The sequence below is a fragment of the Fulmarus glacialis genome, unplaced genomic scaffold (genome assembly GCF_000690835.1).
Source record: "Fulmarus glacialis isolate BGI_N327 unplaced genomic scaffold, ASM69083v1 scaffold5195, whole genome shotgun sequence".
In the NCBI taxonomy this organism is placed as follows: Eukaryota; Metazoa; Chordata; class Aves; order Procellariiformes; family Procellariidae; genus Fulmarus; species Fulmarus glacialis.
Genome location: NW_009212226.1, coordinates 7416 through 23634, shown reverse-complemented (window position 1 = coordinate 23634; position 16219 = coordinate 7416). Strand labels below are relative to the sequence as shown.

At 41.6% G+C, this 16219-nt stretch overlaps 1 protein-coding gene across 1 annotated transcript in view; it reads left to right on the top strand.

Moving 5' to 3' along the window:
* RFX7 (regulatory factor X, 7) overlaps positions 1–15821 on the top strand; it is a 27435-nt gene extending 11614 nt beyond the window's left edge. Inside the window, exons 4-8 of the mRNA XM_009577793.1 lie at positions 4446–4562; positions 7244–7328; positions 8012–8219; positions 10842–11137; positions 12082–15821. Of these exons, the coding sequence (XP_009576088.1) occupies positions 4446–4562; positions 7244–7328; positions 8012–8219; positions 10842–11137; positions 12082–15396 (4021 nt within the window). The 3' untranslated portion in view covers positions 15397–15821. The remainder of the gene's footprint in view (positions 1–4445; positions 4563–7243; positions 7329–8011; positions 8220–10841; positions 11138–12081) is intronic.
* Positions 15822–16219: the final 398 nt, after the last annotated feature.

Here is a 16219-nt window from a genome sequence, read left to right as displayed (position 1 = left end):
CTGCTGTAAATTTTGGTCAAAATAAATCTTTCAAAACTACTGGGCTTCTGCATCACCTTTCATGTGTGGGGTTTTTTTTTTATGAAGAGGGAAAGACAGAAGCTTGCACTCCACACAAGTCCATCAGTGGCGAGTGTTGATAGTGTTTCCAGCTCCTCCACGTTTCAGTAGCCTTTTCTTGCTGAGCTTATTCAACACAGTGATTCTTCTTTCTGTTTTCTTACTCTTCTATTTAATTGTGAATTCACGTCTCTAACTGGATAAAAGTGAATGGATTCATCTCCCTTTTGAAAGGGATAAAATAAATGAAAAATGCATCATAATATAAGGCAGTAGCACTTGGGAAAGTTGAGAGCTTGCAGCTGAATTTCAGAAAGGAGATAGATGGGAGCTGGTTCACCTCTCTTGTTGATGCTGTGATGCCGCTTGCACTGACAGAATATGTTGGGCTGTAAGAAGCTGTGTTTCTGTTGGGCACACACAGTTCTTCTGCCAGCTTCCTCTGGGAGTTATGGGGGAATACAGTCTGGAAAATATGGGAACTCATGGGGAGCTGCCTAACATGTTGTCTAGCCTGCAGAGAATAGATGCTGCTTCCCATCAAATCCTTTCAGTGTTTTCTTGTAAGTCAGTTTTACTTGCATATCTTCTACCCATTAGTAAACACCCTTCTCGAGGCAGCCAGGTGTAGATTTAGCTGAGTTTAGAGAATTGGGAGTTCGAGTCTAAGTGCAGTCCTGCAATACTTACACAGACAAAATCCCTATTTGCCCACAAAATGATTTGCTGAGCCTTCAGTAAACACTTGGGTCCTCTTATCTTGCTTCTACTGCAGTGACGCAAGGAAAGAAAGTCATTTAAGTTTGGTGCCCTGAAGATTCACTTGATACACTTGATATAGATTAGGAGGTCTTTGAGTCAGCCCATATCTCTTTCCTTTAGTCTGTAAATCATTAATCCTTGCTTTACTGGCTGCTGGGCCACTTGATGCCACGTGATGCATAGATTATGTGCACTAAGTGTTAAGGATATTAACCAACAAGTTAGAAGAAGAATATTCAGAAGCTAGCAAAGAAGAGGGCAGTAGGTGTAGCAATACCATGTCTGTTAAACAAGTAAAAGACACAAGATACATACTAATCTTGTTTGATAGCACTTAACCAGTACTTTTATATAAAACTACCTGATAAGAACAGGATGGGTCGTATTGTGTTGTGAAGTCCAGTCCTCTGTCATAAGCAACTACCTATATATTCCTTTTAAAAAGCTGATCATACTCCATCTAAAGCAGTGGTTTCCCACCTCTGCTTCTGCTCTTGGGAGCCTGACGTGCAATTTCATTTCTCTGATGGTTTTCAGACATCTGGTTTCCATCCTACCTGATTTTTAGGACTCATTTCTGTGCCAGCGTTGCTCATCAGCTTAATGAGAGCCTACCTCTTCCTAAGGTTCTTTGTTCTAACCTATTTTTAGAGACCAGTTGTTTTGCTGGATTGGGTGAGCCAAAATCTTTGTGTCCTTCCATGCAATAGGTTCTTTATCATAATGGTTTTTCTGCCCAGGAAGCTATGTAAGCTGGGCTGCATAGCCTGACTGTTTTCATTGGCTTTTTGGTTAATCTTTTTTGAGTTTAATTCAGATGCACGCCCAGTGTATTTTGTGGCTTGAGTACATTTAATTCCAAGATCTTACCCCCCAAAAAAAGGCTTTTTCTCCTTATCATGTAGGGGAGCTCTGTACAAAGGAATGTAAGCAACCATGTGTCCATTGTCATTCCTGTCTCTGCATAGGCCTTCCCTCCCCCCATCTATTTCCCACCCACCCTTCAAATAAGCAAAACAGCTCCTGGGCTCAGCGATGTGCCAAGAGTGCAAGTAACAGAGAAGAGCTTCAGGGAGGAGACTCCTGGTACGTGTTGTCAAGTCAATGAGAGACCACAGATGGACATGGAGGGTTCTCGGCTGAGCCAGGAGGAGGAGGGGCCATATGGGATGATCTGTCTGAAAACTGAAATTATGTGATAATAATAATAGCTCAGAAATCACAAGCTTGCAGGAGCTGCCAGTATGGATACGAGGGGACCATGTAACTGTATGTTTTGCTGCTAGCAAGTAATTGTTTTGAAACAGATGTACTAGACTTAAGGAACTATTTTTTTTTCTTCTTCTTTATTTATTTATTTTCTCCTAGGGGGGGAATAATTTTTAACTTTAAAGTTCATTGATTGGTAGGTCCCTAATCCTGTTGTTGCTGGGTTATTTTTTTTATTTTGCTTTGCTGACATTGTTGAGTTTCAGTCAAAGATACTGCTGACTGTAGCAGAGAAATTCAGAGCGCCCTCCTCTGCATGGTAGTTGAGACTTAAAGTCCTGTAATCAGCATCAGTAAGTGACAAAGACCCACCTTTTAGGAACTTTCAGAGTAGAGTTAAAATCCATTGGAGCCTGACAAGACGCAAGGGAAAAAAATGGCACAGAGATCTATTACATGTAAAGCAATGTCTGATTCCTAAGAGGGTGGAGCGAGGCAGGAGAAGTATTCCTTTGTGTTAACTTCAAAGGGACATATCCAGAATCCAGATTCTGTGACTGACATGCATTGAAATGAAGTATGTTGGTATATAAATTGAATAAAAACCTTCTTGATGTCCCGTACAGAAAGTAGACTAATGGCTGACTGTATACCAGGTTGTAGGCAACGTCTCCTGGTTTGGACAGAGTGGCCCGGTAGCTGGGGGAGGCGGGTGCACACAAGCTCTGCAGGGAGATGTGAGAACCAAATAGCATAAAACTTGCTCTTTATCATCAACAAAATCACTACATTTGTGGTGGTGCTTTCCAAATGGAGGATACCTACATACAGGCAAGGTAAAAGCAGCAGATACTTGCTCTGTAATAACTAGTATTTTTACAGAGAAAATAAATGCAGTGGAAGTATCTCAAGAAATATATACTGCTTTCTATAGAGCTACAGTTTTCAGAGAAGACATTTTGACTGGCCTACTTGGATGCAAATGCCACTGCTAATTGTTACTGGTTTTACTAGGTGATGCTGGGAATGAAATACCTGTTTCGGGAGTGCTGCTTTTTCTTTCTTTCTTCCTTCCTTCATGAGCAGAGATTTGTTTGCATGTATGTACCTGAGTAGAGTAGCAGGCAACCTGGTGTATGAAATTATTGTTTTTTCTGCTCTCCTGCTAATGCCCACACAGGACCATGTACAGTCACCTCTTCTCTTCAGAGGCAGGTTGTTTTTGTGTGTTGCTGGTAGGACTTCTCACGGGGAAAAGAGGTCATTGCTATCTGGTGCTGACTCTGTGACTGCAGGAAATCTGCACGAGAATGCTTTAACAGTATGTTTTGGGCCTTAGCGCATTAACATCTGTGAAATACCACAAGACTGGAACAAAAGGCAATATGGCATTCATATCTTTTGTGCAGCCTTAAGCACTTGCTGTGTAGGTGAACCTTCCAGAGCAGTTCCTGGTTTTCTCCTCTGCTTTCACATGTTTGTGATTTTCCAGAACATGCACGTTTTGCAGCGAAATCAAAGATTGTTGTTCTCTGCCTCAAGGAGATTTTTTAAAAATATCTCAGATGTTGAAACTTCTGAATAGATGTTGAAACAGAATTCCTTCTGCTGTTTTTGAGAACTGAAGACAAATAACAGTGCCCATTTTACTAGAATAAGTAAACTTAGCAAAATAATTACCTTTGTTGCTTTACTTCCCTATATCAACAGGTTGTATACTCAGTTGCATGAAGATCTACATTTGCAGAGGCAGTTGAAATCTCTGATTTAGGACTGTTAATGAATGTAAGGATGTATATAATTAAGCAGCTCTCATAGTTCAGTAGTGGTACAGTGGTAAGAGGACTAGGTCCTCAGTACGTCTTTGTTACACCTATAAAGGTGAAGCTGGTTCCCTGGGAAGGTATGTTTTATTAAATTCAGTTCTGTTAAGCTCTATTAAATTGAGGTTATGTAGGCAGAATCTTTTTCTGGACACTGACAAAGCTCTTACTGCTTTTCAAATATTCCTGCAGGACTTCAGGCCTTACCACACTCAAGCTATGCTTCTGGCTAGAACAATGTCTCTGCTTTTATTATGTCCTAAAATAAGTGAATTGAAACATATGCTTCAAACTAGGTTGTGGAGTAAATCTTAACTATGCTCTAGATAATGCCACTACTTGTTATGTCTCCATATGACTTGTCTTTGAACTCAGTAGAGAACAAGGCAAAAACTATGGTATTAATAGTTCTGTTTATACATTTTTAATGCATTCAATTCGTTGTGGATAGCTTCATTAATGTTAAATGTGGTTCTTAATATGGATGGGTGTAAGTGTTTTCCTTTGAAAACCTTAGATGGAGTCTAGCATGCAGGCTGGTCTCTTGCATTAACTTTGATTCCATTCACGCTTTCTTTCTCTTTGTTGCAGGAGCTATTGTGACAATCTTGGCTACCACCCATTAAGTGCTGCTGACTTTGGAAAGATCATGAAAAATGTCTTTCCAAATATGAAGGCCCGTCGTCTAGGCACAAGAGGCAAATCAAAATATCCTTTTCTAGAACACTTCTCAGTAATTTCTTCTGCATTTGCCTGGAGAACATCTGTTGTTATGGCTTAACTACCAGCTAAATGTAGAAGTAATGTTAAATAAAAAATGCAGACACTTTCCCAATGTTCTTTAAAAATTATTAATTGCGGTAGTGTTAGGTTGCAAGATAAAACTTCGGAAACAGTACTTAAATTTAGGTTCTGACAGTTGTCACAGCAGCAAGGAATCAAAGAAGCTTTATCATTTAGTGCAAAGAGAGATATTGGAATAAAGGAACTTGCCTTATATATGTGCAGTAACCAACATTTTATTGGTAGTACAGCTCAGAATTATCAGAACATTTCTTGCTTTTATATTATACTTGTGCACACCAGTAATTTGAAAGTTAGTTGTAAAGCCAAAGATCCTTCTTAAGCAGTGCTACAGATATTTCATAGAACTGCCTCTCCTCAACCTTTAGTATTGCTTGAAAGAGAAGAGGGAACTGGGAAGTCGTCACAAAAGCTGACTTCAGACTTGGAAGGCACGATCTGAGGCTTGTCCTGCCGTCAGAGGAAGAGAGACGGCTTCCTTCACTGCATGGTGCAGACCTCCTGAGATAGGAAAGACAATGCAGAGCAAGAGCTTCTAGGATGGGTAGCGCTGTCTCTCTCTCTCTTGACTGCAGAGTCTTGTTGCCTGTGCCTAAAGTTGGAATCCACTTCCTTCCCTCCTTCCCTGTGTTAGAGAAATAGTCCATCCCAGAGGGTGTGCAAAAACACTACCCCATTTAATTGCAACTTAGTACAAACCTTAAAGTACTTAAACTGATGTTGTCGTAGTATAACTAGACATAATTGTTACAGGAAGAACTGTACACAGTAGATCTTGGGACAGATTAGTTTATCAATTAACTTTGCCACTGCGAAGAATTCGGGGCAAATGCTGTGCAAAAGAGTCTGCTCATACCACTGGTGGTTCTCTGTAGGGGCAAGAAGCTCTGCTAGGAAAGAAATGCAGTAATCAAGTCTAAAGGCTACAAGGATGTGATATTTTCTCAGGCTTTTCTGAGACTGAGCTGTAATTTGTCTAGTCTTTAGCATGCTAATGTGTTCCATTAAAAATACAAAAACTGTTAGTGATTTTCAAAGTAAGTAGTTTTTTCATCAGCAAGAATTTTGTCTTTTCCAAATTGAGAATTACACCTTCCCTTGAGAATCCTTAGAAACCGTCGTGAAGTAATGTCGTACCTGCTGCATCCCCCAGCAGCAGCTGGGGGACTCTTGCTCCGTTCTGCCACTAAGCCACTGCAGCAAGCAAGGGAGGGAGAGCATTAAAAGGCCAAAAGGCATCAAGGTGCTTGTAGGCTCTAATGAAAAAACACTGAAAAAACTATCAGTAATGATATGGACTCACTTCAAGTGAGACCTGGCCTTTGCCAAGGTCTCACTTGAAGCATGCACTTACAGAGGGAATTAAGCACTAGCGGGCAGCCCAGAATTGTTTGTCTTCCATAGAGGAAAAAACCTTCCATGTAGTAGTAAATGGAGAAGTTATGTGTCAGTTAAATTTTTTCATAAAATACAGAGTTGGATTATCTAGTGGAGTCCAAAACTTAGTAGTGATCTTCTGGATAGAGCTAGAGAAGTTTTAAGGAAAAAATCATATGATGTAATTGTAGCTTGACCCAGGGGATCTCTTTCAGTTCAGTTTCTAATTCGGAATGATTAAAATGTGACCTTATCTGACACTTACCTTAATACCTAGCCTCCTTACATTTATTTTACTGTAATTATGCTCCATCCAGGTTAATGCAAGCAAATGCAAACTCCATGGTCTAGGAAAAAGAAATACAGACATGTTTACAGAATGTGAAAAATTAGTGATCCTGAAAAGGATTTGTGTGTCACAGAGAAGAGACACTGTGTGTGAACTCCCAGAGTAATGCTGTGGAGAGGAAAAAAGGCTGATTTGATTTTTAGACCTATAAACAAGTGAGTAAGAATAATGGAGGGAGTATATTTTTGTGTGCTGATTTGATGAGATCAATGTAAGAACAAATCTGGGTATTTGTGTCCGTATTTTTACAGAAGAAGAGTCATCATGGATGGGGGGAGCCAATTGTGTGAAATCTTAGGAAGAAATGTCCTCATTCGTCACTTTATCTTGTCATAGGAAACTTCTTCAGTTTGTGGAAGGTCCCTTAGGAGAAGGAGAAGGAAATGTCAGGAAATTTAGCAAAAAGAGGCAAAAAAGAACAACTCATAATAAAGCAAAACCAAAATTTGGGAACACATTTTTTTAATAGTGATTAACTTCTGAAAATGCATTCTCCATCTCATTTTAGGCCTGGTTTAGGAAGGGAGTTTAGTCCAAATTTACGTTAATGATTTAAATACTGAGTAGCTAATTGAAACTACTTGGCATGGTTTAGTGGTTCTTCTAAGTCATCAAATGAAATTCAGCATCATTTGCTCCTCTGCATAGACGGAGAAGCCCAACGACCTGCCCAAGAACACGGCCACTTACAGGCTTTTGATTCTGGCTGGCTATGAGGCTATGTTAATGACAGTAATTCTTAGATATGTTGTTGAGTTTGCTAATAAAGCTTATGAGGGGCTATCAGAGGAATTACTGCCCTTCCCTTCTATCCCCCAACAAACAAGCAGAGATGGTTTAGACCTTAATTCTTGTTCACATATTGCTACAGTGGACTGAGGAAGAAGGCTTTTGTACATATGCCAACACTGCCCAACCTTGACTTTCATAAAACTGGAGATGGGGTATGATATATACTTGCTTATTTATATACATTTCTGCAAATTAACATTTATTATGTTGTTTTTCTGTCTGTAGTTTTCAAAACGAAGTGAAGAGCTGTGTAGTTTTTAAGATTTTTCTTTACAATACTTATACTCTGAATCATTGTTTGATGTTTTTCTGTAAAGCTCAGAACGAATTGCAGTGCTATTAAAAAAACTAATTTAGGAGGTGAAGCAGACTTTCACAGTGTTGCCACCCACAAGCTGTATCTTTTTATCTCTGATTCTGTTTTGGGTTTACTGTATTTTTTTTTTTTAAAAAAAAAGTCAATGCTAGGGAAGAGGAACCCCAGTGAAAGAAGCAGTTCCTGGGTAACAGTGGCTGCAGAGTTGACAAGACTCCGGATGCAGGGAGCATCAGTTGTTGGTGGCCCAGATATTAGGATTCACTCTGCGATTTTTCTTCCAGAAATGTCAGCTCCATATAATGCCTTTGGAAGCAACCAGTAGATTAACGTTAAGACATTTCATTTTGAATGATACTGATGATGTGATCTCATTCTCCCAATTTCATGAAAAACTGTGAACATAATACTAAACTTTTTGTGTGTTTCTGATCATCATTTGCTCTCTGTTTTTGTTTTCATGCCTTAATGACCCTTAATAATTAAAGTAACCTTTCCTCCTTTGTTTGTTTGTTTTAGTTGGATGGGGCAGAGCCGTCTGGGCAGCTGCAAAGTGCTGATGAGGAAGTTGTCTCTGCGGCCTGCCGGCTTGTTTGTGAATGGGCCCAGAAAGTGCTGAGCCAGCCTTTTGATACAGTCTTGGAATTGGCTCGTTTCCTTGTAAAAAGTCACTATATCGGTACCAAGTCAATGGCAGCTTTAACAGTAATGGCAGGGGCACCAGCAGGTAATGAGAGAACTTAATGCTGAATGGATGAAATAGGGGATCTTTTAAAGAGTAATAACATCTTGGTTTGAGGAAGCACTTCTCTTCAGGGCGAACTTTAAACACTGACTCTGAGCGTTGAGTGTGCGTTTACGTGATTTTAGTCCACATTGCTGCAAATTACTTTTCTTGCTGGTAGTCTGGATAAAGAGATCTGAAAATAAGCAGTGGTCTCAGGTTTAGTTTGTGATTCTCCCATTCCTCCGATGAGGACCCTGGTCTTTTAAAGCACTTCAGGGCATGTGAGTAATTGTGCTGAATTTGTGTACTTTGCTAGATCAGGAGTTTGATGCTGGTACAGTGCTGGTTTGTAGACAGGCTGCTGATGTAACTGTATTTCTGTCTGATAACTTGCACTAATTTGGAAACAATTGTCTGTCTTAATTTTCTCTCAAGAGCAGATTTTCTTACAGGCGTTTCTGATATGTCAGATGCAAATTTTCCTGAGATGTTTGATCAGCGTCAGGTAGTACAAGCACATCAGTGCTGTTGTTATTGATCACATTAGAAATAAGGGCTTGAGGGGCATTCAGAGGGATAGGAGAGCTCTCTTCAAGGAGAGCTTGAGGGGCAGTTGTGTGACTGAGATTCCAGCACTCGATTTCAAATCTTCATTAACGATCGAGGTAAAGAGAAGAGTTATTTTGTATTTTGCTACATCAGATGAATTCCTGTTCTATTCAGTCTGTGGGAAAGCTTACATTCGATGTGGTTGTTTGTACATCTACTTTTGTGTCCTTTGTTTCCCTCTTCATGCTCAAAATAGTCACTTAATCATTTAAAGTGTTTTTTTGTGGCTGTGGATGAAGTAAATTACAAAAATCAAGGACGAGGAGGGAAGTGCAGGTGCACAACATGCCCCCCAGACTTCCCTCTGGGAAGTTCTGCGCAGGCCTGTCAAGCAAAATGTGTTTGGATCAAGGCAAATCTCTTGACTTGAGACAGGTAATTTCAAATAGAAACTGGTGGTCAGGGCTGTAGGTTGGGGTGATCCCCTTCTGGATCACATTCTTTCTCCTTCCAGCTCTCTTTCCTTTATTGCAACTTGGAACTGACGGGTGGCAGTGGCAGGTTTTGCTGCCTGTATGCTCCTTTTTTACCTGTCATTGCTTGGCTTCATTGGTTCTGCTTGCCATGCTGCTATAAGGAACGCTAGGTATATGTACAGCTCTTCAACTCATGTAGCTTCTCCCCCTTACTTCCTTCAAGAGAAGATGGTTTCCTTCAAGGAAAAGGGCAGTTATTTCCAATGCATGCCTCTGTGGCTTGGATAGTCATTTCAGGAGAGGTTCTTTCTAGAATGGCAAGTAAAATATTCCCATTCCTCTTTATCGCAAAAAACTAGTGTCTCTGTGCATTAACTGAGGAGAAAGCAAACTTCTACCCTCAAGGAAAAAATTGTTGAGTTATTTTCTCGTAAATGTTCCTTGCCTTCAGTATTCAACCCACATAGATTACTTGTTTTCCAGTAATTGCAATATATTTGGGCATTTCACTGCTCTGTGAAGAAGGAATTGTGAAAAGTGGAGACATGTTGCTTTGTTCAAGCTCTCATGGTACATGCTGCTGAGAGGGTGGGCTCCCAGACCACAGTTCCTAAGCATGTACTGGGTACCTAAAACCAAATACTTGCCCTAAAATGGTGTAGATTAATTTATAGTTAAGAGGTTTTTTAAAAACTCTGAAACCTGCGAAGTGTAAATGAAATGGTGTTAAAGCATTTTTAGAGGGGCAGTTCAACAGGATTAGTTGGTCACTGAGAGAACATACTAATCCTCTTGACTGTTAATAAACAAAAGATCATAAATGTGATGTGATTTTATAAGGGGAATTGGTACCAGCTGCACGGATGAGACTAACTCCCTGTTCTCCCTGGAAGCACCACTTGCTTGCTTGTGATCAGCAAAGGCATTGTCTCTAGAAAAAATGTTCTCCCATTCTAATTTCCATAGTTTTTTCACCTTTTCCTTCTTTTTTTTCTTTTTTCCCTGGACACTTCTTTTGCCCTTCTTTCACCATTATCCCTGATCACACAGGTTGTGATCCATTCTGATATTAATATGTATTGTGTTTAATGCCTTGGCCATTAGATAATATAATCTGCTCAGAGCTGCTCCTCTGTGACACAGACCCACAGCTTTCTGGAAAGATTTTTCATTTTTTAAAGGTGCCTTAGACATTGATAACAAAACAAAAACATAATAGGTTGCTGAATTTTCAAGGTTCATCTAAAACATATCTGCTGCCCTCTACTGTCAGTTAAATGAAATGCATTGGTTTTTAGATTTTGCTGACACAAAAGTTGGTGTTTGGGATTGCTAGAAACAAGATGCCAGTACATAATATTTTAGCAGCTAATGCTCAGCTTGTCTAACAGATAGACGTTTTGCCACAAATGTGGAAATAAACTGAAACACTGAATAGATTTGAGCATGAAGTGGATGGGAGTACGTCATGGAGGGGGTGTTCCCAGAATGGTTGTGGAGATGCCTGCCCTGTATTCTGTGTGGTTAGATACAGAAGTGGCACTACAGCAGACATGGTATATATGGTTATAATTCATTATTCTTCTTTTGTGTTCAGGAGTAAAAGGGATCCCCCAGCCCTCAGCTTTTATACCTACTGCTGAAAGTAATTCCTTTCAACCGCAAGTGAAAACTCTGCCATCTCCTGTTGATGCCAAGCAGCAGCTGCAGCGTAAGATCCAGAAGAAGCAGCAAGAACAGAAACTGCAGTCTCCTTTGCCAGGAGAGTCTCCAGCAAAGAAAACAGAAGGCACCACAACCAACGGCGTGACTGGTATATCTAATGGAAGTCCTGCAATTCTGTCTCCTCCGCCTATTGGCATTGTTGTGGCAGCTGTCCCCAGCCCGATACCGGTAATGTTCTCCAGCAATTTTCTACAGAAACCACCTTATGAAAGGGTTGTAAATTGCCAGTAACTAAGCAGTGGTGTCAGTGGGATAGAAAAACGGTTTCCTTTCAGCGGCTTGGGTCCCTTGATGCTTTTCTGTCCCAATGATTGTGTTATACCACGGGTTACGAGATCGATACAGAGGCAGAATTCTGATCACATAGCATAGGCCAAGTTCCTCTTTCAAGTCGTTGACAGTGGAATTTCAGCTAGCAATAATTAAGGTTATATGTGGGAGTAATTGCCCTTGAGATGAAGTTTAACCAGACGAGAGAGCTGACGCCAGTTGTGTGGGTCGCTGAGGCCCTAATCTGGAATCTAAATTGCCTTTCATTGGCCTGGCGCATTTAGTGACAACAAAAATTTTATTTTTGCATGAACGTCTGTAGTATGGAACATCTTTGTCTTTCAGCCATACAAAACTGGGCGGCAGGGGGAAGGTTATTTGTTTTTAAGATGTTAGTTGTGTTGTCGATTTTAATAGGTAAGCCAATTTTTCTGCCTGATATTGGGTTTGTATTTAACTCGCTTTTGAAACCTTAACAGTGAGCAGTGTTTTGAACACATCCTCTCCTCTTTAACCTTTGTATGTCTGTCTCTTTGTTCCATGTGAAGGATTGTATGAGAATGACCCGTTCATTAGCAGAAGAGCAGACTAGTATGTAGACCAGTGCCTCATGCCTTAAAAATTGAGGCCACATACCTGTCTACCAATCCTTAGGGCAGACAAATAGAAATTATCTTGTATATAGTTGGAGAGCTTGTTTTGTTTCAAACTGACAATCACGAGCTTTGGTGTATTGAGCTATGTTGTCCTTCACCTTTGAAATGCTTGGGGATGAGGTGGTCTGTGGGTGTTGGGGACTTCCTTGCTTCATCGCCACACCTTTTCTTTTTCTTTCTCTACAGGTGCCAAGGACCAGGCAGTTGGTGACGTCCCCAAGTCCTATGGGATCGTCTGATAGCAAGGTCCTGCCGCTCAATGTTCAGGTGGTCACTCAGCACATGCAATCAGTCAAGCAGTCACCAAAGACTCCCCAGAACATTCCCGCCAGCCCAGTTGGTGACCGCTCTGCCCGGCATCGCTACCCGCAGATCTTACCGAAGCCAGCAAATACCAGTGCTCTCACCATCCGCTCTCCCACGACGGTGCTCTTTACCAGTAGCCCAATCAAGACTGTAGTGCCAGCTCCACATGTGAATTCCTTAAATGTGGTAAAAATGACAGCAATATCTCTTGCCCCAAGCAGCAGTAGTGTGCCCGTCAAACAGACGCCTTCAGTTAGCAGTAGTGCAGGAGCAGTGGAAGAAGGGAGGACTGGTCCACAGATCAAAAATGGATCTGTTGTTTCACTTCAGTCTCCAGGATCCAAGCCTAACACTGTTGTAGCTGCGCCTGCAGTCAAGATCAAAATGGAACCAGAAGCATTGCTGGATGAGAACTCAGTACAGGGCCAAGAGAGCTCTGACGTGTCTAAATCCATAAAGGCAACCCCTGACCTGCCTCCTGCTCAACTAATTAATTTTGAGGTTGCAACCTTGAAGCTTTCAGTTGATGATGTCGTGGAGACAAAACCAGTTAAGGGCTGTGATCAGGGAGCTGAAGAAGCAGGGACCAAATATAAAACACAATCTAATGAGATCACACCAGTTTCTTCAGCAGGCAATAATCAAAGCATTCTAAAGCTTTCCGTTGCCAGTCAAAACTTGTCCAGCACCAGCATCGGTTCACCTCCTACTGGTGAGTCTACGATTAAAGACAAAACATGCGCTAAAAGTCCAAGAAAGCGACAACCTTCTACACTTCAGGATTCCCAGGTACCACCTGTAAAGAAACCACTGGTGGAGCAGCTTTCAGCTGGTAATGCTGTGGAGGGTCAAAAAGCAAACAGTGTTAAGAAGTCTCCAAAGGTTGGATCATTAGCTAACAGTGACAATACAGCAACACTTGCTCAAGTTCCCAGTAAGGTACCTGTGAAGGTACCTGTACCTTCTGCAGCTGCGGCAAACTTAGCAACAGACCTTTCTTTGAGCACCAATTTAAATACCAGTGATTCTACTTTAGGACAGCAGCTTGCATCAGCATCATCTCCAGATATAAAAGTAAAATTGGAAGGAAACATGTTTATCATAGAAAATGATTCAAAATCTGATGGCAGCTTTAACCCAAATATGTGGCACCATATCACCAAAACCTCCGACTTTGCATCTGTGAATTGTGAACAGCAGCAAGATATCAGTGTTATGACTGTTGCAGGGCACTCTGGCTCTAGTGACTTACAGGAGTCGGCATGGGAGCCAGTGCACTGCGAAGGTATACAGCAGGATGCATACAGCCAGCAGTTACAGAACCAGATCCAGGACTCCTCCTTGGGTCAAATACAAGCACAGTCTTCAAATCAGTTACCTCTGCAGTCTGAGCTGAAAGAGTTTGAACATACAGTCCCTCAGTCAAATGAAAACTTCTTTTCTTTTGATGATGACCTTACCCAGGACAGCATTGTGGAGGAGCTGGTGCTCATGGAGGAGCAAATGTCTATGAATAATTCTCATCCTTATGGTGGTTGTCTAGGAATGGCACTTCAGAGTCAGACTGCAGCTCAAGGAGCTCCTGTGTCATCTCATCCCAGCAGCGCGCACTTTTACCATTCAATCCATAACAACAGCACTCCGATTCACACTCCCACCCCCACCCCTACCCCAACTCCCACCCCGACCCCGACTCCAACACCCACCTCCGAAATGATCGCTGGATCTCAGAACATGTCCCGAGAGAGCCCTTGTTCAAGGCTGGCTCAGACGACTCCCGTAGACAGTGCTCTAGGAAGCAGCCGGCATACACCCATCGGCACACCGCATTCGAACTGCAGCAGCAGTGTCCCTCCAAGTCCTGTGGAGTGTCGAAACCCGTTTGCATTTACTCCCATCAGCTCTAGTATGGCTTACCATGATGCCAGCATTATATCAAGCAGTCCCGTGAAGCCAATGCAGCGGCCTATGGCTACTCATCCCGACAAAACCAAGCTTGAGTGGATGAATAATGGCTACAGTGGTGTTAGCAATTCGTCGGTTGCAAACCATGGCATCCTTACGAGCTATCAGGAGCTGGTGGAAGACCGCTTCAGGAAACCTCACGCTTTTGCTGTTCCTGGCCAGTCATACCAATCTCAGCCGCGCCACCATGATACTCACTTCGGTCGCGTGACTCCTGTTTCACCTGTGCAGCACCAGGCAGCCCCTGTCAGTAGCACCACCAAGCAAGAGGGCTTTGCTGTTCCTGCTCCTTTGGACAACAAAGGAACAGGTTCCTCTCTCAACAACAGTCTGAGATGCCGGAGCGTGAGCCCTGCTGTCCATCGCCAGCGTAATCTCAGTGGAAGCACTGTTTACCCTGTTTCAAATATACCACGCTCTAACCTGACACCTTTTGGAAGTCCGGTGACTCCTGAGGTTCACAATGTATTTGCTAATATCCATGCAGACACCAGTGCCAATAACATAGCGCAAAGAAGCCAGTCAGTCCCGTTGACTGTGATGATGCAGACGGCCTTCCCGTCTCTTCAGAAACAAACAAACACTAAAAAAATAACCAACGTGTTGTTAAACAAACTTGATTCTGATAGCGATGATGCAGTGAGAGGTTTGGGAGTGAACAACATGCCCTCAAATTACACAGCCAGGATGAATCTCACTCAGATTTTAGAGACATCCGCCGCTTTTCCTAGTGCCAACCCACAAAATATGATCAATTCCAGCACTTCAGTTTATGAATTCCAAACACCAAATTACCTCACAAAAAACAGCAGCACCGATCAGATCAGTTTTTCTTCTGGAGATAACCAAGCACAATCAGACATCGGAGAGCAGCAATTAGATTTTAGCAGCACTGTAAAAGACCTTTTAGGGGAGGACAGTCTGCCAACAAACCAGCAGCTGGTGAATCAGGTGGCATCAGATCTCAATAACGTTGCATCTGTCTTTCCCAGCGACATCAGGTTGTCTTCCGAGCTCTCAGGCAGCATTAACGATCTGAACACTTTAGACACAAATCTACTGTTTGATCCAGGCCGTCAGCAGGGACAAGATGATGATGCTACACTGGAGGAATTAAAAAATGACCCCTTGTTTCAACAAATCTGCAATGAATCCATTAACTCAATGACTACATCAGGTTTTGAGTGGATGGAGAGTAAGGATCATCCTGCTGTTGAAATGTTGGGTTAATCTTGTTTTATAATATGTATGTAGCACACTGTATCTAAAAGACAGACGTATTGTATTTGTCTTAATGGAAGTGCCTCCCGCAGCAGAAACACTTGCTATGTATTGTGGCATTTTTTAAAAAGTTTGCTGTACCCGTTGCTCGTTCTTCAGCAGGGAAAAGGCAGTCTTAACAATTTTAAACAAATCTCTGAAGGTGATGGGCTATCGAAGAGCCAGTATTAAAATTTGAATTTTATAGAGTTTCCCATTCAACATTTCTTATTGTAGCAAATAAAGAAGTTGTTAATAGCCAGCCAGCAGTGACAGCTATGGTTGAGGCTTTGGGAGGGTTTTAAGTTGAGCTCGTTAGTAGGCTTTCCATACTTTGTATTGCTTGTTACGTCTTAGTAGATGATCCTTACTGACCTTTGTTGTTCAGGTCTGAAATGCAGATAGGTAGGTGGTGGGGAGTGGGTACAAGTGAACCAGGTGACATGCAGGTGCCTGATCATTGTGTAGCTGTCTTGAGTGCTGCTCAGTGGTGAACTGTGGGAAATCTCTGTAGCACTGGTGCCATTGACATCTCTAGTAAAACACAGAGATAGGAAAAACTAACAGGAATGATCAAGGAAAAAGAAGGATGCACTAATTTTTTTATTTAAGAGAAATAAATCTATGTAGTTATTTTATCCATTAATATTCATGACATACTTGATATTTTAGTTCTCACTTCAATGTTTTTATATTAGGTAAAATTCATGCGAAAAGATTTTTTGAGCACTGAGATTTAATCTAGTCTTAACACCCTATTTTAAAGTGATAGGTACTGTTTAATTATTTATCA